Genomic DNA, 26,794 nt, shown 5'->3' on the forward strand with positions numbered 1-26,794 from the left:
TGTGTGCTACATGAACAAATGGCAGAATTTAACTTATGCGCAAAATAGTAAAACAATTTGCACCCCTTGCTTTTAACATGGTTTGTCCAGGAGAAAATTTACCCTTTTTTTGCCTTACGTTTCTTAATGACTCAGGCCCAGTGACTTCAGATCTATTCAATACCACTTGTTTACAGACCAACTAGTCTAACTGTCCCAACCTCAATTGTAAACTCATCAAGCTTCTCAGTTAACAGGAAATAAAAAAAAAAAAAAAAAAAGGGGTAGGACTAGACTAAACATTACCAATTAAAAACCAGCAACATTAAATGGTGTATTTTATATACAAGGGATATAAAGATATGAGGTCTGATTCATTAAGGAACTTAGACAAGAAATTTCTTACTTAAGTCTCCTGGACAAAACTATGTTAAAATGCAAGGGGTGAAAATTAGTTTTCTATTTTGCAAATAAGTTAAATACTGTGTTTTTTTCATGTAGCACACAAATACGTGATAGCTTATTTGTATACTGAAATTTAAAGTTGATATTTGTGTGCTACATGAAAAAACAGACAGCATTTAACTTATTTGCAAAATAGAAAACTAATTTTCAAGCCTTGCATTGTAACATGGTTTTGTCCAGGAGACTTAAGAATTTTTTTTGCTTGTTCCTTAATGAATCAGGCCCATATTGTTTTTTTTTTTTCAAACAGACAGGGATTTTTTTTCTCCAATACCTGTAGAACAATGACAGCCATTTTGAGTCTTAGATAGTGACTACGTTGTACTTTTTGAAGATGGTAGGCACGGTATCTCTTTTGTATAGTAAGTGCAGAGCTTTTAAGGTGTAAGAAAACTTTTCTTTGGATATATCTGCGCCAATGAGCCTGTGGAACAGACAAGAACACATTTAAAAGGAAAAAAAGAACAAAGTTGAACAAACTCCATATCGACCTGTTCTCAGCATGAAACAAACTTGAATCAAGATGCATATCTGCCTCCAACTTCCCATAAATGTTAACCAGGGAGACACTGTCAGAGAGTTGTTCAGTATTGAGACAGACCGGTGGCCATCTAACTAGAAATGTTATTTAGGTTATTCGAAATTAAAAATTATGAAAAGGTGGACTTAACCTTTAACATTTACCCTAAATTTCCCAAGATGCCTTAATTTACTGCCCTTCAATGTATTCCATTTCAGTCTGCTAACATTATGCGATTAATCAACTTGATGTTCATTCCCACATTCGTTTTAGAAGTTTGTTAATATTGTCATTTGGGATTTTTTTTTTTTCTTTTTATTCATTCATCTCACAGTCAATATTGAATCTAATGTCTGCTCTGTGACCATTGAAAATGGTTATTGGTTACATACCTGAATTACGATAGCACTCCGAATCCTTGTAAAACGCCTTTGTGCACAGAATCTTCTGACCGCTGCTTGCGTGCAAATTACTTGTCTTCGAATATTCAAGTACTCTGTTCTCTGGTGTCTCATAACAATAATAGATTTGTACCATTGCTGAAGGATGACTGCAGAAGCGCTCTGTTTCTGGTACATTTTCATAGTCCTGTGCATCTTGTAAAAGGACTGCAACTTTATGGCAGATACTCTCAACAGCAAGAACCTTCTCCGACACACAGCCATACGTAGATAAGACTGAAGGGTTCTTGCAGCTCTCTCTCGCTGTACAAGCTTACGCGCTAGCAACCCCCTGAAAGCAGATTGGATTACAATAGCAGATGCCCTCATGGATAAATATTGCGCTCTTTGCTGACGAGATTGGCGACATCTCCTGAACCAGTTCTGTATGTAATATGCAGATAATTTATATTGATGGTGCCTATTCCGAGCCCTATGGCCTCTGAATGCTGCTTGGATAATCACCACTGCAGCTTTGGTCTTTACAAAGGCTCTTCTTTTCTGATGCATCTTCCATGCAGCCTGGATCACTAGTGCCACCGCAGTCCTCCTGGCTTCTTTTCTCTGTTTCTTATCTCTGAAGACTAACTGGATGTGTGTCACTGCCATTCTAAGAATATTATATTGCTTCACTGTCTCATCCCTTAAAAGGTTTGCTCTAAAACGCAACTGTATTTTAATTGCTGCCTGTCTTAGGTCCATGTACAATTTTCTCTGTCTGTACCTGCGATAAGAGGCCTGGATTACAGTTGCCCCACCATGCATCTTTTTCAGATTCTCACGGCTCTTCATACCTCTGTACGTGGCCTGAACAACAATGGCTGCATAATGAAGCTTCAGGTAGCACGCTCTCCTATACAAAACACTTCTGTAATATCTCTGTATCAAAACAGCTGATGCTTTTTGGTCTTGATAGGAGGTATGTACCCTGTGCATTCTAAACACAGACTGGATTTTAGTTGCGGCTACGGTTTGCTGCTTAAGTCTTTCCCTCACTTTATGCCCTCTATATGCAGACTGAATGCAAACCACAGCCAAGTGTTGAGATCTGGCCAGACGCAAAGCTCTGTACTTTCTCTGAAGACAAACTACTGCAGATCTAAGTTTCAGATAAGTCTTTCTTTGTAGAATACACTTTACATGCTTTTGGATGATTGTAGCTGCATGGTGCATTTTCTGTATTTGTTTTCTTACTTTCATCCCTCTGAAGGCTGCTTGTAGCAAAATGGTTGATTTTTTGGTAGTTTGGTACCACCTTCGATCTCTGTCTCTTGCTTTCTTTTCTCTGTATCTCTGCTGTACAGTTCTAGTGGCTGTTTTCAAGCGCTTGTAGTAACTCAGATGAACGTACATTCGATAGCTGGATTGGATTAAGGTGGCAGCGTTATTCTTGGTTTTCATGCGCTTACGCACTCTCATTCCTCTAAAACCTGCTTGGATAATGATTGCAGAACCATGTGATTTCAGAAATGAAGCACGTATTCGTTTACAATTTACAACTGACCGATACCAAGTCTGAATTTTATAGGCAGCTGCCTGCTTGGCCCTATGCAAAGCCAATGTCCTGTGCATCCTGAATGCAGATTGTATTCTTGTGGCCATTGCGTGCTTCAATTCAAGATCCCGTCTTACTTTAAATCCTCTGTATGAAGCTTGTATACAAACCGCAGCTTTTCTTAGCAACTGATATTTGCGATAACAATGACGGGTCATAACCGTTGCTCTGTAACGTCTCTGTACACAGATAGTTGCTGCCCTAAATGACTGGTATTGTTTACGCTCAAGGTATGTTCTAAATTGTCTCTGGATTACCATGGCTGCTTCCGTCATATTTTTTAGCTCTTTTCTTCGGTGCCAGTCCCGATAACTAGTTTGAATGCACAATGCGGCTTCCTTTATAAAAAAGTATCGCATCACTTCAAAGTCTCTCATCTTGTTTGCCCGATATCTCTGCTGAATCACACTCACTGCCCACTGAACATTCCTATAATGACTTCTACACAGGTGCATCCTGAATGTGGCCTGAATTTTGGAAGCGGCTTGGTTCAGTTTACTTATCTTCTGCCTTACTTTAGCACCTCTGTATGCAGCTTGAATAGTTATTGCTGATCGTTGCTGCTTTAAGAATATTTCCCTTTCATAGATAGCAACTCTATATGCCCTGTAGTGTCGCTGTATAGCGATGGATGCACATTTGATCATTTGATATGCAACACGTGTTTTGTGCATTCTGTAAGCTGCCTGGATGACAATGGCTGAGGAGTGCATGTGTCGAAGTTTCTTTCTTTCACAGTGACCTCTGTATGCAGCTTGTAACACAAGAGCAGCTTTCTGAACCCTGATCAACTGCTGTCTTTGGTGATTAGCGAGCCTCTTCATCTTAAATCTTTTTTGAATAGTTACAGCCGCTTTTTGAAGGGCAAGAAACCTGCGTCTTTCCAAAAAAGACTTAAAAGCTCTTTGAATGCTAGTGGCGGCTTCAGACTTTGCCCTAAATTCCCTTCGCATTTTTATTGCACGGAAGGCTGTCTGGATGTACAAGGCAGCACTTCTCATATTGTTGTATAGCTGCATTTGTCTATTCCTTTCCAAAGAGGCACGGTAACGTTGCTGCATTGCTATAGTGACCTTTTTTAGCCTTTTATAAAACTGCTGTTGTTTGAACATTCGATATTGAGCCTGTATTACTCTTGCAGCCATAAACCTGCGATTTATTTGCTCCCGTACCTTCCTGCCTCTCCATGTAGCTTGCACAGTGCAAGCAGCTTTCTTTAGGAACAAGTAATGTTTTCGTACATTCCTGCCTTCCAACACTGCTCTGTAGTGTTGCTGAATTAAAACAGCTGCCTTTTTCATTGTCTGATATTTTGCCCTCTGCTTGTACATTTTAAACACTGACTGGAGCAAAATTGCGGATTTATGCATATGGTTAATTTTTTGCCTCGCTTTCATACCTCTGTAGATAGCCTGCAATTTAATAACATTTCTCCTTAAGTGAACGTACTCAGCTCTGTGGATCCTAGCAGTAACGATGGCACGATACCACCTCTGTATAGAGATTGTTGCCACCCTCAAATTAAGGTGTTGTCTACGGAGTCTGAAGGAGAGGTAGGAGGCCTGAATAGTACGGGCAGCTTTATGAAGATACAAAATATTCTTCCTGATCTTCCATCCTCGACAGGCAGCTTGAAGGACAGTTACTGAGGCTTTCATTTTTAGATAACGGGAGCGCTGAGACTTTCCTGCAATGTGCGCTCTGTAGCGACACTGAATAAGCGTAACAGATTGCTTCATGGTTTTATACTTGTTGCGGCAGACATGCATCCTATAGTATGACTGTATCAGCGTTGCCTTTCTGTGCATTCTCTGAACCTCCATCCTGACTTTCCTGCCCCTCCAGACAGCTTGCACCTTCCTTATAAGCAGACACATATGGAGATATTGTTGCCTCTCCATCCTGCCGGTCTGCCTTGCCCGGTAGTGCTGCTGGATGATCAATGTAGCCTTCCTTGCTGCTTTAAAAGATTTTTGAGCAATAAATCTTCTTACCGTAGACTGAATAATAGCTGCAGCCACACTCTGTTTTTGAAGTTCCTTTCTAACTTTCCAGCCACGGTATGATGCTTGCATAGTGGTAACAGCTCTCTTTGTTTTCAAAAAATGTTCTTTTTCCTTCTGCAGACACTTCTGACCAGTGTACCACCTCTGAATAGTAAGAGCAGACTGTCTTATTCTCATGTAATGTTTCCTGGAGATATAACACCGATAGGCGGTCTGTATAGATATTGCTGCAACATGCTGAATTTTTATACTTTTACGCAAGATATAACCTCTGTAGGCTGCTTGTATTCGTATAACAGATTGTTTCATTAGCAAGAAGACTTCTCTTTGATGAGCACAATCCTTTTGTGCCCGAAATCTTTTCTGAATTACAACAGTACCTCTATAAACTGACAGGTACCTCTTCCTTTCCCTGAGCATTCTATAGGTTGCTTGTAATGTTGTAGCAGCTTTATGCCACAATGTAATCTCTTTTCTCACTAGGTATCCCCGTAAGGCAGATTGTATTTTAACACATGCTGCCCGTACAGATTCTTGTTTTTTGAGCATGTTGTTAGCACGAAACAGTCTTTGGACAAAGATCACCATCCGCCTCAGGACAAGATAACGGATTCTTTCCTGCCTCATTTTTACCAAAGATTGTATCTTTATTGCTGCTGCCCGCATGGTAAGGTATTTACGTCTTTCCCTGGACATACGATACAGTGACTGAATAGCAATAGCTGCAGTTCTCTTAGATTCCAGTTTGTGTACCCGCCATCTCCGGTAAGCTCTCTGAAGCACTAACGTAGCATCTGTTTCTCTTTTTATCCTGTTGTGTTTCCATCTCTTGAAAGCTGATTGGATGACCAAAGTTGCATGTTTTAGCTTGAGATAGTTTTCACGTTCCTTTGTAGCCAACAACCAAGAACACACATGTACTTGGAGCGTTTTCACAGCGCACTTGGTCCGCTTGAATGATGCAACAGCGATCTTTGTTCTGACTCTTGCTTGCATAAGAACTACATGTAGTCTTAATGCTCTGTAGTATTTTCTGGCTGCATAACCTCTCCAATGTCTCTGAAAAGGTAAAATAAAAAAAACTTATTACCTATGCCAATGGATCAGGTCATGAGAGAGTCTTACAGTACTGGCTGTCTGTCAATATATCAGAACTGTTTCATAATTCAACTAACGCAGTTTACATTTTTAATACCAAAAGATTTTGGTGTTTAGGGAGCCATTTTGGAAAACAAAACTTTGGCTTAGTAGATTTATAACTAGCAGCCACAATAGCTAAATTTTATGTCAAAACACAAAACACACCTGGATGACTACAGCTGCAAAAGTCTCATTTTCCTTTCGTTTGTGAGTTTTCAGTCTAACTAGTTGCTTGTACGCCAAGTATCTTCTATAGTGTTTTTGGATGACAACTGCAGAAACAATTCTCTTCAACATCTGATGTCGCAATAGGAATTTACGGACAGCAAGCTGGATAACACGGGCAGCCTTGTGCTTCTTCTGAAAATCGAATAGAGCAAAATTAAACCACACACTATAGATAAAGAATAATTTATTTCTATATATTTTATATGTAATCCCAAAATGATTTTTGATGTAAGAACTGCTGGACCCTTTGTTTGGACAATTTATTTTTCATAGATTGGGAAAGTGCTTCGTACAATAGGTTTCAGGAGCACACACAGAAGCAGTAACTTGTTCATTATAGCACCGTACACCAACCTGCAATAACTGCTCCTCTGCTGTTAGTTTGTACTTTCTCCACGCAGCTTGAATCACCCGAGCTGCTCTAGCTTCCTTGCGAATGTCCAAGAGTCGGGCACAGAGATATGAAAGGTAAGTAATAACTATCTGCAACACAGAGGGGAGAGGAAAGGTTGCGTTGATGCAAAACGTAGCTACATCAGGCCGAAATGCAACAATTTACACAATTATTAAAGGGCTAAGAGGAAATAACAGACGACACAGCCAACCAGGTAAGGTTTCACAATATAACTGAATAAATTAAAAGGATATAGCCACCTATTATGTTTAATATTAAAACACTCTCCCCCATAATAAGCTTCAGAATTGCCAATAGTGAAGGTGATTGCCGTTTGGCATATGGTCATCTCCAAGTGCCTGTCTAATGACCAAGTCTCCTGCCATAACTGACGGAACAATTGTGAAAAGCAGCAGTTCCAAAATATGCCACTTACTGAAACACAATATTAAAGTATCACATTAGTTATGGACTTAAACTCACCACAATGCCCAACGACAGACCTGTTTCAGTCTAATTCCCCACTCATATTTAGGGCTTTTTAAACTATTTAGGCATAGAAGAACCTTTTCCTTCTGTAAATTCTTCGACTTTCTACTCCATTCTAAAGGGCAAATTCTATGGTTTGTTAACTTTAATAATTAGTTCTTTAAGGTTTGTGTCCATAATAGCGCAACCTCTTTGGTCTGCCTGCCCTAGTTTGTTATTAAGAGATCAAACTCCAACTTCCACCATCAAGCTCTATCTTTGGGCTTGACATAACGATTATTCTTGTGGTTTGTACAAGGACATGGCCTAAGAAAAAAAAAAAAAGAAGACCAAAACTTTGGAATTAAAAGCCTCTCTTTCCATTTTATTTCTGGAGAATGCCTTTGTTTTCATTTCTGTATACCACTGTCCCTATTAGGAGGAGTTTACTAAGCACTTAAAAGTGGAGAGTTAAATAAGTACGAACACTACTATATATACACCTCCAGCCATCAGACCTTTGCACCTTCGCGGATTGGAGTACTATGACCCAGAGAAACAGCGGTGCAGAAGGAGATCACTGGATTGGACAAAGGCAAGAAGCGGTAAGTAATGTTACAACTTATTCATATTCACAAGCAGTGTAGGGGGGAGGCAGTTTGTTTTGAAAATGGATTTTAGCAGGGACATTTTGAAGGAGAGGGCCCAGAACCAGAGTCTTACCTAGGGCCTCATGGGGTATTAGTGTGGCTCTGCCCACCAGCCAAGATATAAAGCTTATGTAATGGAGGAACCAAGAACAGGATTTGATTCCAACTAATGTAATGTAGTCAGTAGACTTTACTGATTAACATAGATCCTTGACATAAGAGTCCCATCCTCAGTTGGACCATGGTGCTTTATAATGAAGAAAAGAAGATAGTCAGATTAGCACCATACTGACTTGCAGAGGGAACGGTACTTTTGCAGACAATCTCACAACATTTTTGTCACATCTGCCATTGTATGTCCCTTTGGGAATATCAGATGGGTTATAATGTAATGCCCAACCATACTTTCATGTTCCACTGCAGCGGTTTTTAAAAAATATAGTAAAGTTCTTGATACTCAATCACAAAACACACATCTAAGGAATGGGACATATAACTAAATCTGCTCATAACGCTAACAAACATTTATTTCAGTAACACACGCCATTAAAGAAAATTTATAAAGGGGTAAAGCACTCCTTACTACAGCTTTCCCATACCTTTTCATCAGGTATTGTATTAGACATATCGGAGAGATGGATCATTGCAGGAATTCCTCCCAGGTTAGACACTGCTGTTTGTACAAGGCTGAAGTTTGTTCTCTCATTCTCCAGTAGCTCCTTATACAAATCGGAGGTTGTGAAACCTACAGGAAAAAGAAAACAAAAAAATTATACTTTTTAAGATTCATAATCCTCCACTGATCGTGGTTTGCAAATTCAAAATGCTGTTGTCTTATGGAGGGCAAATGTTTATCTCACATTCACTAAAATATATAATATATTTTACACACACACACACACACACACACACACACACACACACACACACACACACTACATTATAAATGTTGTATTTATTTTAGTGTTGCAATGAATAAAGAGGGGCAGTTGTGTATCCAGACTTTGGACATAAAGATTCCTCTGAAAACAATGCAAGTACGCGCTTTATTTCCAACAGAACGCAGCAAATAATGCGTGTACCTCTTATCAATCATTCTCTTAAAATAAACTGGTGTTTAGGAATCAGTCACTGTACAACCACCACCTATGGAATTCTTAATTAAAAAAAACAAAAATAAAAACAAAAAACACCCCATAAACCTGTGACATCCCTACCATAGTCTGTTTCTTGTCATAATGCCCTAGGAAATAAGTTAGACAGCTCTATGCAGGTTGTGCATTTGAAGCTAGACCTGTAAGCCTCCTACATATACCCAAAAACGTAATTATTGGAATATAGCAACATTGTTTTCAAATATTTATGTTAAAAAAATAATAAAACAATAAAACAAAAATAGTGGGCAAGCACAATCAAGGCCCCATCCCTAACAATACTGTGAGCAATCTTAACCATACCGCCTATCATTTGTAATTGTGGGATATAGGATCTAGGCACATTTGCAGCAGGAGAGGCTATCGTTAGCAAAAAAACCCGGCTATAGCTGGAGAAATGGGTTTTCTCCAAATAATAAATAGGCCACTTACAAACAATTTAGCCAGCAGGACACTGTTACATATTAAGGATAAAGTAAATAAAAACAAACATACAAAAAAAAAAAAACAGCAACAACAGTTACCTTGATCATATGTACCAGGCCACATATCCAAAGAGTTGTCAGAATCAGAGAAAGAATTCAGTCCTGTCATTCCAGTTTCATTACATTCTATGGTCTGAGTCGTCCGCTGACATATGGTATTTATTGGCACATAACTGGGGTGGTAATGATTAATTAGGTAACATAATACTCGCCCATCAGAAAAGGACACTGTGAAATTTTCAACCTATGGCCACAAGACACACAAAAGTTAATTAATAACGATTGTTCTTTTAGTGTAAAATGTATCTACATGCATTTACAGTTACATACATAGATATATAGTTATTAATTAGGTCAGTACTATGAAGTAATTTCATTTTTCCCAAACACAATTTGATTTTTGATTAAATTTATATATGAGCACTCATCTAGCTATATAACAACTCTCCAAGCTTGAATGGTGTTTGAAGCAATGAAAAAGAAGATTTTGGTACTTATGTCAAATATCCTTCTCTGAATCCATGTGGGGGACACTGCTATCATGGGGTTGTATGAGGGGCATTCGGAGTTGGCACTTAAATAGTTAACCAACTGCTGCTGACTCCTCCCCTCTGCAACCCCTGTAGCCTCAGTATAATACAAAAGCCCCAAGGAAGGAACCAAACAAACATCCAGCAATAGAGCAAAAGGGAGATTTATCTGGATTCTCTGAATCCAGAGAAATCTCTTTCTCTGGATTCAGAGAAAGAGATTTGACGTAAGTACCAAAATCCTCTTTTCTCAGTCATCCAATCTGGGGGACAGTGCTACCATGGGGACCTTCTAAAGTAGCCCTTAAGGGAGGATGTGCTCGGGAACCCCTGCGCACAAAACACTGTGGCTAAAGGTAGTATCCGAAGCAGCAAAAACATTAAACTGGTAAAATTTGGTAAACATGTGAACAGAGGACCAGGTAGCAGCCCTGCACAGCTGGTCCGCCGAGGCACCGTGACGAGCAGTCCAGGACGCCCCCACCGAACAAGTGGAGTGAGCTGTGAGCCTCTCTGCTAGAACTCACATAAGCCTGCCGAATCATAGATGTAATCCAACGGGAAAGGGATTGCTTAGAAGCCGGTCAACCCCTCTTATGGGAGTCATACAAAACAAAGAGAGAGTCCGTCTTACGGTAAGTAGAGGACCTATCCACATAAGTGCGTAAAGTCCGCACCACATCCAATGATGAACCCTCGCGGAAAACAGGAACCACTATATCCTGGTTCACGAGAAAACCAGACACAACCTTAGGAAGAAAGGAAGGCGCCATCTTCAAGACCGCCCTGTCTTCATGAAATATCACGTATGGAGCCCTGCACGATAAGGCCCCAAAGTTCTGACACCCTGCATGCCGAAGCGATAGCCAACAAGAAAACTACCTTCCAGGTCAAAAATCTTCAGCCGAACGCAAAAGTTTGAAAGCAGGCTTTTGGAGAATACCCAGGACCAAATTGAGATCCCAGAGCGCTATCGGCAGAACGCAAGGAGGCTGAATGCGCAACACTCTCTGGAAGAAGGTTCGAACTTCTGGAAGAATAGCCAGACGGCGTTGGAAAAACACAGACAACGTCGAGACTTGAACCTTAAGGGAACTGATACAAAGCCCAACCTCCAAACCATCGTGGAGAAACTCCAATAAATGAGACAAACAGAACAAAGTTGACTGACAAGAATGAGCCTCACACCATTTAACATAAGTCAGCCACATCCTATGGTAAATGCGTGCCGAAGACAGCTTCCTGGCCTTCATCAAGGTCTACACGACACCGGAAAAGAAACCCCTTGCCCCACCAAATGTTGGCCTCAACAGCCATGCCGTTAAAGCCAACTGAACAAAGTGAGGATGATGAAAGGATCCCTGCTCAGGTAAATCGGTCCTCAGAGGACGAGACCAACCCGAACGGTCTGCGAGCAGAAGAATGTTCGCGTACCAATGCCTCCTGGGCCAGTTTGGTGCAACTAGAATAACTGGAAGGCCCCCCAGAGCCACCCGACTAAGTACTCGCTGAATCTTGGGAATGGGAGGAAACAAATACCCCAGTTGGAAGTCCCAATGCATGGTCATTACATCCACTGCCACTGCCAAAAGGGTCCCTGGACCTTGCGCAAAACCTTGGTACACGGCAATTGTGACGAGAGGCCACCAGGTCTATTTTGGGGAGGCCCCATCTGTCGATTAGATCCTAAAAAACCTGAGGATGCAAGGACCATTCCCCTGGGAGGATCGCTTGCCTGCTCAATTTATTGGCCTCCCAGTTGTCCACCCCCGAAATGAACACTGCGGATATGGCTGTACCACACCTTTCCGCCCAAGACAAGATCTTGTTCGCCACTGCCATGGCGCTTCTTGTCCCATCTTGGCGGTTTACGTAGACATATGCCGTGGTGTTGTCTGATTGAATTCTGGTCGGCATTTCTCTGAGAAGAGACTGCGCCCCCTCAAGAGCCAGGAGAATTGCCATTAATTTGAGAACATTTATCGGCAGGAAAGCCTCCCTAATTGACCACAGACCCTGTAGACAAAGTTGGAGGACCACTTCCCCCCACCCCCTCAAACTGGCGTCCGTAGTCACCAAGATCTATGACCATGGATCGAACGACCGCTCCATCACTGAGTTCTCTGTGTTTGCCCACCACCGAAGGGAGAGCCTGGCAATCCTGGACAACCGGAAATACTGGGACTCGAGATGAAAATGAGATCCCGACCATTGGCATAAGAGATCCCACTGAATAACTTGTGAACGAAACCGGCCGTAAGGAAGGGTCTCGAAAAAGGCAACCATCTGACCTAAGAGCTTCATGCCCATCAGCAAGGAGGGTTGAGGAGACCGGAGAAGATTCTGCACTGATGTCCTGATTGCAGAAACCTTGATTTTTACAAGAAAAACTTTTTGTAGACTGGTGTCCATGAGAAGACCAAAGAACACCATCCTCTGGGACGAAACCAACTGGGACTTCAGGTAATTTATCACCCACCCGTGTTGTTCCAGAAACCGAAGGGTCAGCAAAATATTCTGATCTAGGGCGCTCCTCGTAAGGAACCTTGATAAGGAGATCGTCTAAATAAGGAATTATGTTCACACCCATGGCCCGCAGGCGGCAGCCATGACAGACATGTTCTTTGTGAACACATGGGGCGCTGTTGACAAACCAAAAGAAATCACCTTAAATTGAAATGGTCCTTCCCTATCGTGAACCGAAGGAGAGATTGATGTCCCTCCCATATGGGAACATGGAGATAAGCCTCTTTGATGTCTATCATCGCTAAAAACTCCCGGGGTTCCAGTCCATTGATGACGGAGCAGACAGATTCCATCTGGAAACTCTTGAGGTTTAGGATCGGCCAAAATGATCCATCCTGCTTTGGGTCCAGGAATAGATTTGAATAAAATCCTGAACCTTCTGGCAATCTGGCACTCGGCAAACGACTTCTGCTGAAAGAAGAGAATCGACGGCCTGAGTCAAGGCCCTTCACTTCAGAGGGTATTGAAGAGGAGGAGTTGAGAAGAACCGTTTGGGAAACGGACCCAAATGGTCCATCACATATCCTTTGGAAATGATCCCCATAATTCAGCTGTCTCCTGAAGACAGCGCCCACTGGTCTCTGAAGAGTTGCAGATGGCCCCCCACCTCCGCAAGGAGAGGGATGTTCCCGTCATGCTGGGGCCTTGTCCGGGGTCATGGAAGAGGAGCGCCTCCTGGGAAAGGATCCCCTTCCCCTGTGAAACTGATCTCAGGATGAAAAGAACCACCTCTTGCCGACGCCTGACCCCTGCCAGAGGTGTGGCCCCGAAATGACTGCTGAAAGGAACTGAATCTATGGGGTATGGCCCTAGGAGCATACACTGGCAAAAAAAAAAAAAAAACTTCTCACCAGTGGACTGGGAAACCATAGTGTCCAGTTCTGGACCAAATAAGACCGACCCACAGTAAGGTAAGGCCTCCAGCAACTTCTTTGGCTGCGATCTTGGGATGCAGAATCAAAGGGCCCTTCTAGCCGCCACAGACGTGGCCGAAATAGAAAAAGTCACCGAAGCCGCATTCTGGGCAGCTTCATAAAGACAGCCCGAGGCTTCCTTCAAATGGAGAGCTAAAGGAAGGAGATCAGAATCATGTAAACCTGCTGCCAATTGGTGAGCCCAGGTTTCCATGGCTCTGAGAACATGGGCCGGAACGAAGCACCCGCTGCCGAAAACATGTTTTTAAAGAAACTCTCACAGTTTTCCCATCAGTGGGGTTCTGTAGGTACCTGAAAGGTGGTATAACGGGCAAACCTAGCTACTAGCATATCCACCTTAGGAATCTGCTCCCAGCGCGAAGCATCCTGGTCCTGCAGTGGATAAAGGTGAAGAAACTTGCGAGGGAAGGAAAATCTCTGGTCCGGAGCTTTCCATGCATACTCTGCAATCTCAGACAGTTTTGAAGAAGAGGAAGGAAAAACAGTCTTTGGCTTCTTTTGTTTAAAAAGACCCTGAACTGAACTGCTCTGCTTCTCTGATTCCACCAAGTCCAAAGCCTGGCGTACTGCCAACACCAGGTCCTGCGCCCCCTGAGTTCTGGCATTGTCCTCCCAGTCACCCAACCAGTGGAGTCTGAATCCTCGACTAGCTCCCTTTCTTGCTCAGAGGACCCCTCTGAGCTGGAAGCCGAAAACAGAGCATGGTATAAGCTAGTCCGCATTGGCCCTAGAAGGAAGCAGCCCAGGGGAATCCAGAAACTGATTTAAACGGTCTAAACTTCTCCCCAAGGAAGAAGACCAAGCCTGCTCTCCCTGAGAAGTCTGAGGGGACGGGGAAAGCCCCCAAGAATACTGCCCTGTGTTAACCGCAGAAGCTGGGTTAGTAAACCCTTCTGATGAATTTAATGGAACAGAACCCGTGGCGGAGAGCACAGAGGCTGCCTGTGCAACTGTCTGTCAGACAATGAGCTGTGCGAGCAAAGAGACGGATTGGGCAAGTAAAGACGCCCAAGCCGGCTCCCCCACAGACAGCGAAAATTCCCCCTGCGCCCGCTCGTCCCGGACCCCGGTCACACACTGCACACAGAGTGCATCCCGGTCAGTCTGTCCCACCGGAAGTTTAACAGAACACTTTGAGCAGACATAAATTTTAACACTGGCAGATTTACCCTCATCTGACATGATAATTATCAGAATAAAGGAATACACCAAAAATTAGCAGCAAGCACACCACACACACACACACAGGGTGAGCAGGAACGGGGTTTTGCTAGGATCTCAACCTCAAAAAACCACATCCTACAATAAATTAAGTATCACTATGAATTAACTTTACTTTTTTTTTTTTTAATAGAGAAAACTTAAGACTACCAGGACAGACTAGCCCTCAAAGATATGTAGCCTTAAACTTAGACTACACTACACAAGTAAACTGCATGTGATATACAGATAACCAACTAAGGAATAGACACTTATCTGGGTCCCAGGTTAAGGAAGGAAGGAGTCAGCAACAGCACACTTCTGTCTCCTCACAAAGCCACTTGAGGAACATCCGACCTCCTCTGCAATCATGGGAAACTTTTGCGCTCCTAGAATATAGCAACAGGCAGGTGGGAAGCTTCCACTGCCACCTCCTCCTCCCTGATTCTCACTGACAGCTGACCACAGCACAGTACACACCTTTCGTATCCTCCGCGAGCGGTACAGCAACAAATAGAAATGGACACAGCGTTTCTGCAGTCTGACTTAGTCAGGCACTGCCGTGGATTGGTCCCACTACCGGAGATACAGGTTTCGCCTCCGCCTTAGCAGGGAACATGGTATCTCCCAACATGTCCCGCTTCCTCCTGATCGTGCGCTCTCTGCCTCGCAGCAGTGCAAATCCTGGAGTAGCGCGAGTGACAGCACCGCAGCGAGCGGCTGCTGTAACCCTAATAACAAGCCCCGAGCGTGTCTGTATGGGCAGTTCAGGACAAAAATGTTTCTTCATTCGTCTGTCGAGACCGCTCATCTAACAGATGACAGGTAGCCCGCAGCACCTGCATCCGTCTACACTCACCATATAAACTAAAAACAAAAGAAAATAACTAAATTACCTAACAGCACAAAAATAACAGCCCAACTCCTTGGGCACTTAAATTAAACGGAGTCTAGCAGGGGTGGCAGAGGGGAGGATTCAGCAGCAGTTAGAGTTAGCACTTAAATAGTTAACCGAGTGCCCCTCATACAACCCCATGGTAGCAGTGACCCACAGACTGAATGATTGAGAAATATAGTTGACAACCACACAAGGCAATCTGCATTGGCGTAGCAACTCAACTATTTAGTACTGGAAGCATTGGCTATGAGGAGCTAGATGCATAGCATTAATATGTGGGAGCAAAAGTACATTAAATTCAAACCAGGTGCCCAAATAAAAATGCATTAATAGTCAATTTTGGTTGTAAATTAATATAAGAGAAGCCAGTATTAAATGCAGTTTATGTTTATCTTAATTATTAAATAATATATATATATATATATATATATATATATATATATATATATATATATATATATATATATATATATATATATATATATATATATATATATAGTGTGTGTGTGTACACACATCTTAGATTTCATAGTCAAGATTGGATAAGTGACAGTCCAATTGCACAAGAGCAAATAAGGTGTTAACATTATGAACTAAAATGGATTTGAGTTTGAATTATTTACTAACAGGCACTCTATAAAGGAGTAAAAGATCTAGCAAGACAAATAGTTTGATTTATGCAGATATGGCCAATAATTGCAATTCACGGAGCACTTAGAACGCAATGAATTGTATCTTACTTTTGCGCTGTAGAAGGCACACACTGCATTAACCCAATCCATGAGACGTAGCACTTGATCGCTGTAATTCTCAGGTGAAAAGGGATCACTGTCACGTTTTTTTGTAGCTGTTGGAATGGAGAATGCACGCAGGGCGGCAAGCTTTTTCTGTATGCTGTAACTATGTTTTAGAAACTTTATTTCCTCTTTTAAATGGTCAAGATTGAGTAAGAAATCCACCTATAAAAATGATAAAACACATTGAACCATCAGACTTAAAACTGAAAGGATCATTAAGGTTACACGTTGTTATGTTAATAAGTATATAACAATATCTTAAACTTGTAACACTGATGGTCAATTAAATAATGGTATGTCTGTTCACTACCTCACAATGAGGTCAAATCATGAGAAAATGTAGCTGGATTATGCAATTATTAGGAAGTCTTCACTATCCTGAAGGAAACAAAATACAATAATATGTGTTGTATTTGGTGCCTTTTTTAAGTTGAGTTAGAAAACTGGCCTAGTTGGTCCTAATCACCAGCCTTTGGACAGTACTACAGGTAATGGGTACTAGTCTCTGGCATACAGAATTTCCTTGGAAATTGTTAAGAAAGTGTTCAACCTGTAATGGGCATTTTTAACTTCTTTGCAAATCCCAAAATATGAGTGTGACATACAGGGTGTCAGACAAATGCACACTTCCCAGTTTGAGCACCTTTGTTTTAAATCTGCCTGCACTACATCTCCGTTACAGTGGAGGTTTATACTCTAGTAGGTTCTATTATACCGCAACAAACCCCACGGTAGCACATATCCATTATTTGCCAGTTGTTAGGGTTACTTTTTACCTGCAGCACATGGTTCACATTTCTGAAGCCTTCAATATACAAAAGATGACAACACAATAAATTATATAGTATATTTTAAAAAAAATATATATATTTATGTTTCCTGTTCAAATAAGAGCTTCAGTGACAAATGTGTTATCAAGCAGAATACCAATAATCCACTTTTTCTTTTTTTTAAAAGACTAATAATGCCAATTGGTACCACCACCTATAATGGTTGGAAAACATATCCACTTTTATGAAATCACGAGCTAAGAACATTATGGGAAGGATACAAACGGAGGTCCTCCAATTCATATAATAGTATTTATGTTGGCAGTGGTAAGTGGAAGATTGGTATGAACCGCACCGGTATGAGGATTTATTTTTTATATATGAAAAAAAACCAAAAAAAACAAAAACAAAAACTTTCCTTACCTGAAATGTAAAAACGATGTTCCATAGCAAGGCCAATGTACGCTCTCTGTGTCTGTCCACAATGTCCTTGGACGTGATGCACACACCTAGCAAACATGCGATTGCAAAAAGAAAAACAAAAAAAATGGGTTGGATGATGAGATTTAAAGTGGACCTGTTACCTATACAGTGGGGGCTGCCATTTTGTGAGGTGAATATTCAGAAGTGTGCAACTCCCAATATAAAACCAATAGCTCATGAATATAAAGTCAGGCCTCACCATAGTGATGTCACCGGTCTAATTATTTTATCTACTACTAGAACTTTACTTTCTAACAAATCAGAATTAAAAATTTGGGGGACTGCATTAGAGAAACAGTGAGGTCCTAGGGGTAGGAGCCTCAATTGTTCTGCTAGCTTAGTAAAAAGGACAAAATAGGAAATAAAACTGAAGCGATAAAATAATGAATATGAACTAATGGTTATATCCTTCTGAGCCTTACATGACTTCATAAATCAAAGCTCAATGATTTGTCATCTTTAAGGACAACATTTTGATACAATAAATTGCTATTATTGAAGGTCAGTTATGGATATTTACCACGTTCATCTTTGATTTGAACTCCCCTGTTTGCCAAAACTTGCAAAGCAACTTCTACGTTGTGCATTTTCTGAAAGCGACTTATTACTGGAACTCTCAGCTTTTTAGACAGACTCCAGTTTCCAGTGAGAAGCTCCATTGTTCTCCTGTTTACAAAAACACAACCACAAAAATAAATTATGGACAAAAAGCATTAAAAAAAAGGAAACCCATTAATAAGGATTTGCAAAAATAGGCTATAATTGATCTTTCTTGCCCCCCCAAAGCTTTTAGGTGACAGAGCAGACACTAGAGTTGAACTTTATCCCAGCACCCTCCAGAAATCTTTTTTTTAATGTTTTGTAATTAATTAACAGGTGACTTTAATGGATTTATTTTAGGTTTGTGACTTGATATTTCACATAGGTACTGGAGGTATCCTGCAAAGCGGACCTAGACCTGTATTTATTAACAGACGTTCTCTTCACATCCGCTCCTTGCTGAATACGGATGTGCGTATACCAGATGTATGCGCATCTTTAAAGTAAAACACACATTGCATTAGTTTTCTGGTTGTTCATGAACCAGGCATTACGACTCCAAGTCCTGCCAACCAAACCTGCCCAACATCAATAGAAAATTATTGCAATTGAGTCAACGTCTGGAGAATCAAGTAGGGTGGCTGAGAAAGGCTTGTTTTGTTCCACGAATACCAGTATCTGTCTGCTCCTTGTGCCTTCCTGCTTGTTTAGGTATACTGCCGTCCGACTGTCAGAGCAGACTATCTACATTTTTTCAACTTCGTCAATCCTCTGGTAGTAGCCAGTAAGAAGTCCAAAGTTGACCACCAACAAAACTTAGATAGGTTTCCATCAAATGCTGGATAGTCAATAACAGCTCTGTAGCTTTGTCCACTGGCATAAAAACCATTTCCTTGCAGGGTATAGAAAGACAGACCCAGAAAAACCAATACACTCTGGAACATTATCAGCATGTGACCTCCCACAGGACTTAATGACCAGTATATGTCATTGTTATTTCTTAAAACACCATAATCACTTTGGTTGACATCTGTGGCAATTTTTTTTAAAAAAAAAAATCTTGTATTTTGAAACTTGAAAACCAAAATAGTTGAAACACAAAATAGCAGGCATTGGGATGTACACAAAGAAAGAACATAAATCGCAATTGGACGTAGAACCAATTCAGCCCAAGAAATTGCATGAGTGCGCAGTGGCATTTAGGTAGTAAGAGTGTATATGGGTAACTTAGGTACATGGCTGTGTGTGACACACAGGGTTAATGGGTGTAACGGAAGGATCGGATGGATGGGGGAGGAAACAGAGGACAACTCCAGGAACCCCAGTGAGCCCAAGGTGGATAAGCCATCTTTGAAGTCAACATAGATTATAAATGAAATACTGAAGCAAACATGTGACATTTACCAAAGTAGATCTGCAAGTCCTCTGGAAGGGGGTTGTGGTAGGTAAGAGGTTGTAATAGTACCATAGGCTCAATTTAAATTTGTGAGCATTGTTGTTCAAGAAGGCAGACATTTTCTCCATGGAAACAAGGTACCATATTTTATGGTGCACCTGTTGCTTGGAGGGATGTTCTTGTTTTGGGTTTTTTTTATATTTCCAATGATGTGCTACCAGGCACCTAACTGCAGTAAGAATTTGTGTGGCCAAGTTGTGAGGGTTTGTCCAGGGCCTCTATTGGTAAACCCAGAAGAAAGGAACAAGGGTCTTTTGTGATAGGAGTAAGAGTGGTTTTGGATAAAAGAGTGGTTACATTCTCTCACAATTGGACGATTTTAGGGCAGGACCACCAAAGGCGATTTGTGGCAATGCTTTTAGAGGAGGATACCGAAGAAACATGTTTGGACTGGTAAGTAAACTGGATGACATATTCAGCAAATCTAAACACATAATTGGACAAGAGGATTTAAAAAGAAACAATAAACATACTAGAATATGTCAGATGTTTCTGAGGAAATAGAAGAATAACTCACTCACTATTCTTTTTAACTGTGGCATTAAACAAACAAAAAAAAAATTGTACTACTGTCAAACATTGTTACTTTTAAACTAAGGAGTCAGAAACTTGCTTTAGAGTCCTCATTACGTTGGGTGGTCTGGCTCTAATTACAACAGGTTTTCTTGAGATGTAATAAAGAGCTGAGCCAAACTGAGAAAGAATACGGCCAATCCTGCAATTTTGCCAAAGATGCTATGAAGTTCTTACAGGCCCTAGTTATACTTATACTTAAACCTGGTAAGAATGCTTTATACCGGGACTCTTATTGCCCTGTTTCCCTGATCACTACTGATGCCAAAATACTGACGAAAAATTCTATCCACTCTACTTAATAGTGTTAATGAGATTGTCCACCCAGACCAGTCGGGTTATAGGTCTGGCAAGTCCACACTTACAAATGTCAGCCAATTATTTACACAAATTCAGAGGAACCGGCCAGCGGGGGAGAGGGCAATAGTCATGTCCCTTAACTCTGTCGAATGGAACTATCTGTGGCACATGCTGGCAGGCTTTGGCATTGGCCCTCAGTTTGTCAGTCTTGTGCAGTACCTTTATTCTGCGCCAGCAGCCAGAAACTAAGTCAATGGATATAGAACAGCCCTGTTTGGTCTGGGTCGAGGAACTCGTCCTTTAAGCCCTGCTCTATTTGCACTAGCAATAGAAGCCCTGGCCTGTCTTGTTTGATCCTCCGCCAAGATTTGAGGCGGATGATATGTTGATCTTCCTGGAAGACTGAGGGGTCTACTCACCTCCTTGAAGTGCTTGGGGGCTTCGGGTCATGGGTTTTCCTTTTTTTTTTTTTTTAATCTTTCAAGGCTGATCTGCATCCTCTGCTACCACTTGACGCATGGAGGGGTGAGGGCCATACATCATGAAAGATACAGTAACTAATTAGCAGCTACAGCAGAGGAACCTGCTAAGCCCTGACATTGGGACCACATAAGTGGACATCATTAACGAGATCAGGCCTGAGTAAGCAGACCACAGTGGCTTCCAAACATGTGTACCTCAAAGTGGCAGGCTTGAGCCACGGGATTATAACTCTAAAGTAAGAGGACCAATGGCAACAATAAAGATAGAGAAAGGAGTAACTCACTGGTGCCAGGTGATAGTGCAGAGGCACAGAGAGAAGTTTGTGTCATAAGGGAGTAAAACAAGCAGAGCTTAGTTCTATGGGGAGACGTATGTGGGGTTAGACGTGTGTGATTTCTGCACTAAGTGGGAGAAAATGCACAGTTAGACAACACAGCAACTAATCCTCATCTTTCTCTTCTCTTTTCATCTTCAAGTATGTTCATCCATGCTGCTACTACTACTACTCTGATCATTATTCTGTGAATTTCATCCCTGCAATCTGTGTTTAAGTATGTTCATCCATGCTGCTACTACTACTACTCTGATCATTATTCTGTGAATTTCATCCCTGCAATCTGTGTTTAAGTATGTTCATCCATGCTGCTACTACTACTACTCTGATCATTATTCTGTGAATTTCATCCCTGCAATCTGTGTTTAAGTATGTTCATCCATGCTGCTACTACTACTACTCTGATCATTATTCTGTGAATTTCATCCCTGCAATCTGTGTTTAAGTATGTTCATCCATGCTGCTACTACTACTACTCTGATCATTATTCTGTGAATTTCATCCCTGCAATCTGTGTTTAAGTATGTTATAGGAAACTGTTATCTGTTTAAACTTAGGTTGGCACAGTCTTTTATTGCTGCCTAATTTATGATAGGTATCTGGCCTCTATCCTTTCCCACAAATGTTTTCTTTTCCTTTGATTAGCTGACCAATTAGCACATCTGTAGTGTATTCCTAAATTAGACTGACTACATCTTAGCTTCATTCTATGGGGAGACGTATGTGGGGTTAGACGTGTGTGATTTCTGCACTAAATGGGATTTTCTCACAAAGTGGACGAAAATGCACAGTTAGACAACACAGTTGGACAAACATTGGACTACATTTGACTTGCTTTTACTCCCACCAATAAGCAACATTTGCCACAGCCTATTTCTGCACTACTTGTCTATTTATATGGAATACTGCTAAGAGGTAATTCTTAAAATACCCTTGCTTTTTGCTTTTACCCCTTTTATCACAATGTTTCACAAATTGCTTTTCTTAGTCTCATTTCATGGCATGATCTTTAGGACTGTGTCATCTTTCACCCCTCCACCAACACACAAATTTGTTCATATTGCACCTGCATTACTCCACTCACCTCTATTTAACACCCATGAACTGTTGTCCTATTTATTATCTCTAACAAGTACAGCCTCCACCTGTCGCCAGAAAATAAAAGGCCACACATCTTACAATCCCCTTGCCTATCTTTCGCTCACTCTGCTTCTATTAGCTGGTGATATATCGCCTAATCCAGGTCCCCCACACTCCTCACACACACATACATCAGAACACTACCGTTCTATAGCAAACCTCAAACACATCACCTGTCTACCCTCTCTTCCCAAGTCCTTTAAATGTGCCCTTTGGAATGCACGATCTGTTTGTAACAAACTTACCTCCGTTCATGATCTCTTTCTCTCAAAAAACCTCAACCTTCTGGCAATAACAGAAACATGGCTCATGCAATCAGACACTGCCTCACCTGCAGCACTTTCACATGGTGGCCTCCATCTCACCCACACCTCCAGACCTGAAGGCAGACAAGGAGGTGGGGTTGGACTACTTCTCTCCCCACAGTGCACATACACAGTTCTACCAAATGTCCCATCACTCACGTTCACATCTTTTGAAGTACATGCTATTCGCATTTTTAATCCATTCTCCCTACGTGTTGCGGTGATCTATCGTCCCCCTGGAGCACACCAACAATTTATTGAGGATTTCTCTGCATGGCTCCCTCACTTCTTATCTTCAGACATCCCCACCATCATCATGGGTGACTTCAACATCCCCATTGATAACCCACCTTCCAAAGCTGCTTCCAAACTACTCTCTCTAACATCCTCACTTGACCTCTCCCAGTGGATTGAATCATCTACTCATAAGGATGGCCACTGCCTTGATCTTGTTTTCTCTAGACTATGCTCAGTTTCTAATTTTATTAATACACCCTTCCCCCTCTCGGATCATCACCTTATCAGCTACACTCTCACCCCCACTGCTCTAACCTCTCTACTGTCTAACTCTACCAAGCCTCCTCATACTCGTAGAAATCTTAATTCTATTAATCTTCAACAATTTTCCACCTCTCTCCAACACCTTCTCTCCCCTATCTCTACATTCTCATCCCCTGAGATGGCAGTACCTCATTTTCACCTAACCTTAGCAACGGCCCTTGATCAAGTGGCTCCAGCGACACTTCATACTACACGTCGACTTCGATGTCAACCGTGGCACACCAAAGCAACACGAAATCTTCAAAAACTGTCCCGTAAAGCAGAACGTCACTGGCGTAAATCTCGAAGCTCTAATGACTTCTTCACATATACTTCTGTCTACCACTCCTATCGAAATGCTCTGGACACTGCAAAACAAACATACTTTCAATCTCTTATCTATGCTCAGGCTTCTAACCCCAAACGCCTTTTCAATACATTTAATCATCTTCTCAATCCTCCCACCCCGAACCCTCCATCTACTATCAGTGCTCAGGATCTTGCTTCCTACTTCAAGGACAAGATTGACAAGATCAGACTAGAAATGGTATCCTCCTCCTCAACAAGCCATCAGCTCATTTCCTTCCCACTACCCTCTGACACCCTTTCTTCATTTGACCCCACAAATGAAGAGGAAATTTCTACGCTCTTCTTATCTTCCTACTCTACCTCCTGTCCTCTTGATCCTATTCCCTCGCAAATTGGTAGATCCCTGTCTTCTGTGCTCATTTCACCTCTAACTCAAATCTGTAATCTCTCACTCTCTACTGGCATCTTTCCATCACTATACAAGCATGCAGTGATTACTCCTATTCTAAAAAAACAAAACTCCGACCCAAACTCTCTCTCAAATTACCGTCCCATCTCTCAGCTCCCTTGCCCCTCCAAGCTTCTAGAGAGACTTGCCTACACTCGCCTCACACGCTTTCTTTCCGCAAACAACCTGTTGGATCCTCTTCAGTCTGGCTTTCGTTCTCAACACTCCACAGAGACTGCGCTGACCAAGGTTGTTAATGATCTGATCACTGCTAAGACTGAACGCCATTACTCTCTCCTAATTCTCCTTGATCTCTCGGCTGCATTTGACACCGTTGACCACTCTCTTCTCATACAAACGCTGCAATCCCTAGGTCTTCAAGACACAGTTCTATCCTGGTTCTCATCTTACCTCTCTAATCGCTCTTTCACTGTTAATTTCTCTGGAGCCACATCTGCTCCGCTTCCCCTATCAGTTGGAGTACCACAAGGCTCGGTGTTAGGTCCTCTGCTGTTCTCTATCTATACTGCTTCTCTTGGAAATCTAATAAGTTCCTTTGGCTTTCAGTATCATCTCTATGCGGATGATACCCAAATCTATCTATCCTCTCCTGATATCTCGACATCTGTGTTGTCCCGTGTAACTGACTGTCTTTCTGCCATTTCATCTTGGATGTCCTCTCGTCAACTCAAACTTAATCTTTCTAAAACAGAGTTAATAATATTCCCACCCGCCAACAAGAGCATACCTGACATTTCTATCTCTGTTGATAACATGACCATAAATCCCACCCCACAAGCTCGCTGCCTAGGTGTAATCCTTGATTCACGCCTATCCTTTGTTCCCCACATTGACTCTATATCTAAATCATGTTACATACATCTAAAGAACATTTCCAGAATCCGCACATATCTCACACAAGACACTGCTAAAACCTTAATTCATGCACTAATCATCTCCCGCATTGACTATTGCAATTCCCTCCTTACTGGTCTTCCCAAAAACAGACTCAAACCCCTAAAATCTATTTTGCATGCTTCGGCAAGACTGATTTTCCTTGCAAATAGCTATTCCTCTGTTGAATCACTCTGTATGTCTCTACACTGGCTGCCTGTCTTCTACCGAATCCAATATAAAATACTTTTACTAACCTACAAGGCCATCAACAAAGCTGCACCAACATACATCTCCTCTCTTGTCTCAAAATATCTCCCAACTCGGCAACTCCGTTCTGCAAAAGATCTGCGTCTCTCATCCACCCTCATTACATCCTCCCATTCCCGGTTACAGGACTTTTTTCGGGCTGCACCCACTCTATGGAACTCTCTCCCTCGCACAATAAGACTCTCCTCTGTTCTACAAACTTTCAAGCGTTCTCTGAAAACCTACCTATTCAGACAAGCTTATAATATTCCTCAACCACCATCTTAACCTCACTACCTTTAGCCTGTTACACAATTTCACACAAGACAACTACCCCCGGACCAACATTGTTGTGTGACAGGATCATTTAGCTTATGAGTCACCCTACCTTTGCAGTCTGGCTGGGCCAAGATGCAAAATGTATACTTAACCTCATGTGTCAATCTCCCATTGTCCCATAGATTGTAAGCTTGCGAGCAGGGCCTTCTCACCTCTTTGTCTGTTTTACCCAGTTTGTTTATTAGTTTATTACGTTTGTCCCCAATTGTAAAGCGCTACAGAATATGTTGGCGCTATATAAATAAATGATGATGATGATGATGATGATGATGATGATGATGATAGTATCGATGTCACCTTTCTGCTGTCACATACAAACTACAGTCTAGTGCAACTCTACTAGACTGCTATCTAAGGAAGACATATTTAACCTCTTGCCAGTCGCTTTACTTTGGCTATTTGCCACCCTCCTGTACTAGAGAGAGCGCTGACAGCCTCAATTAACAACCTACGATCTAAGGATTAAATGAAGCAGAAATTATTGGAGCCTCAGGAACGGCAAATCACTAAAACTGGGAGTGAGCAGAAAGTGAAATTTGAGGGGTAGTTTGACAGTTTTCAGGTAAATGGCCAAGAGGCAGCCTGTTCTTATGACAGATGAGGCAATGTTGGATGCAGCCCATGACCATAAGTGGGTAGAGGGAACACTAATTTAGTATCATGTTGTGAGATCTTATTTGAGATAAGCATAAACTACATAGAAACCAATTTAAGTACACCTATGTAATTCATTATCATAAGAGAAGCAGAACTACTGCTAGATATCCCTCGACCCTTATGCCTCATAAGCAACACAACCAGTTAAAGTTTAAAACAAACATTAAAAAACAAAAAACATACAAAATACAGAAATAGAGAAGGACATGCTGGCAGGACAGACCAACTAAGTTCTGAAGAGGAGGGGGCGATTAGAGCCAAGCATTATGTACCATGTTATTCAACACAACACAGTAAGTCCAGCATCTGCACAGATACAAGGACTGTAGTATAAGGTTCTCCTCGCTTGTTCCTTTATATCAAAATTAACATATTGAAGTTGTTTTAAAATATCTGTTGGAGAATCTGGCCCAACTGAAATCAGGCAATTTTGAAAACAATCATAGTCTGAGCATCACCCTCTCTCATTGCCCTGTGCAACCTTGGCAGACAGGCAACATAACTGTGACCTCTGATACTTTTAGAACAGATTTATCCAACTAGTGAACCACATCCTTTTTCATGTATGAATATATTCTCAGAACCACTTTACTTTAACCCCTGG

General features: G+C 41.6%; 1 protein-coding gene across 1 annotated transcript in view; it reads right to left on the reverse strand.

Moving 5' to 3' along the window:
- The window catches only part of ASPM (assembly factor for spindle microtubules), a 72,721-nt gene that overhangs the window by 26,588 nt on the left and 19,339 nt on the right, over positions 1–26,794 (reverse strand). Inside the window, exons 12-20 of the mRNA XM_075184170.1 lie at positions 18,144–18,289; positions 17,564–17,649; positions 16,314–16,532; positions 9,524–9,728; positions 8,445–8,590; positions 6,688–6,816; positions 6,271–6,465; positions 1,357–6,024; positions 719–868 (exon numbers count right to left, since the gene is read on the reverse strand). Coding sequence (XP_075040271.1) covers positions 719–868; positions 1,357–6,024; positions 6,271–6,465; positions 6,688–6,816; positions 8,445–8,590; positions 9,524–9,728; positions 16,314–16,532; positions 17,564–17,649; positions 18,144–18,289 — 5,944 coding nt within the window. The remainder of the gene's footprint in view (positions 1–718; positions 869–1,356; positions 6,025–6,270; positions 6,466–6,687; positions 6,817–8,444; positions 8,591–9,523; positions 9,729–16,313; positions 16,533–17,563; positions 17,650–18,143; positions 18,290–26,794) is intronic.

Source organism: Mixophyes fleayi, chromosome 8, assembly GCF_038048845.1.
Source record: "Mixophyes fleayi isolate aMixFle1 chromosome 8, aMixFle1.hap1, whole genome shotgun sequence".
Lineage (NCBI taxonomy): Eukaryota > Metazoa > Chordata > Amphibia > Anura > Limnodynastidae > Mixophyes > Mixophyes fleayi.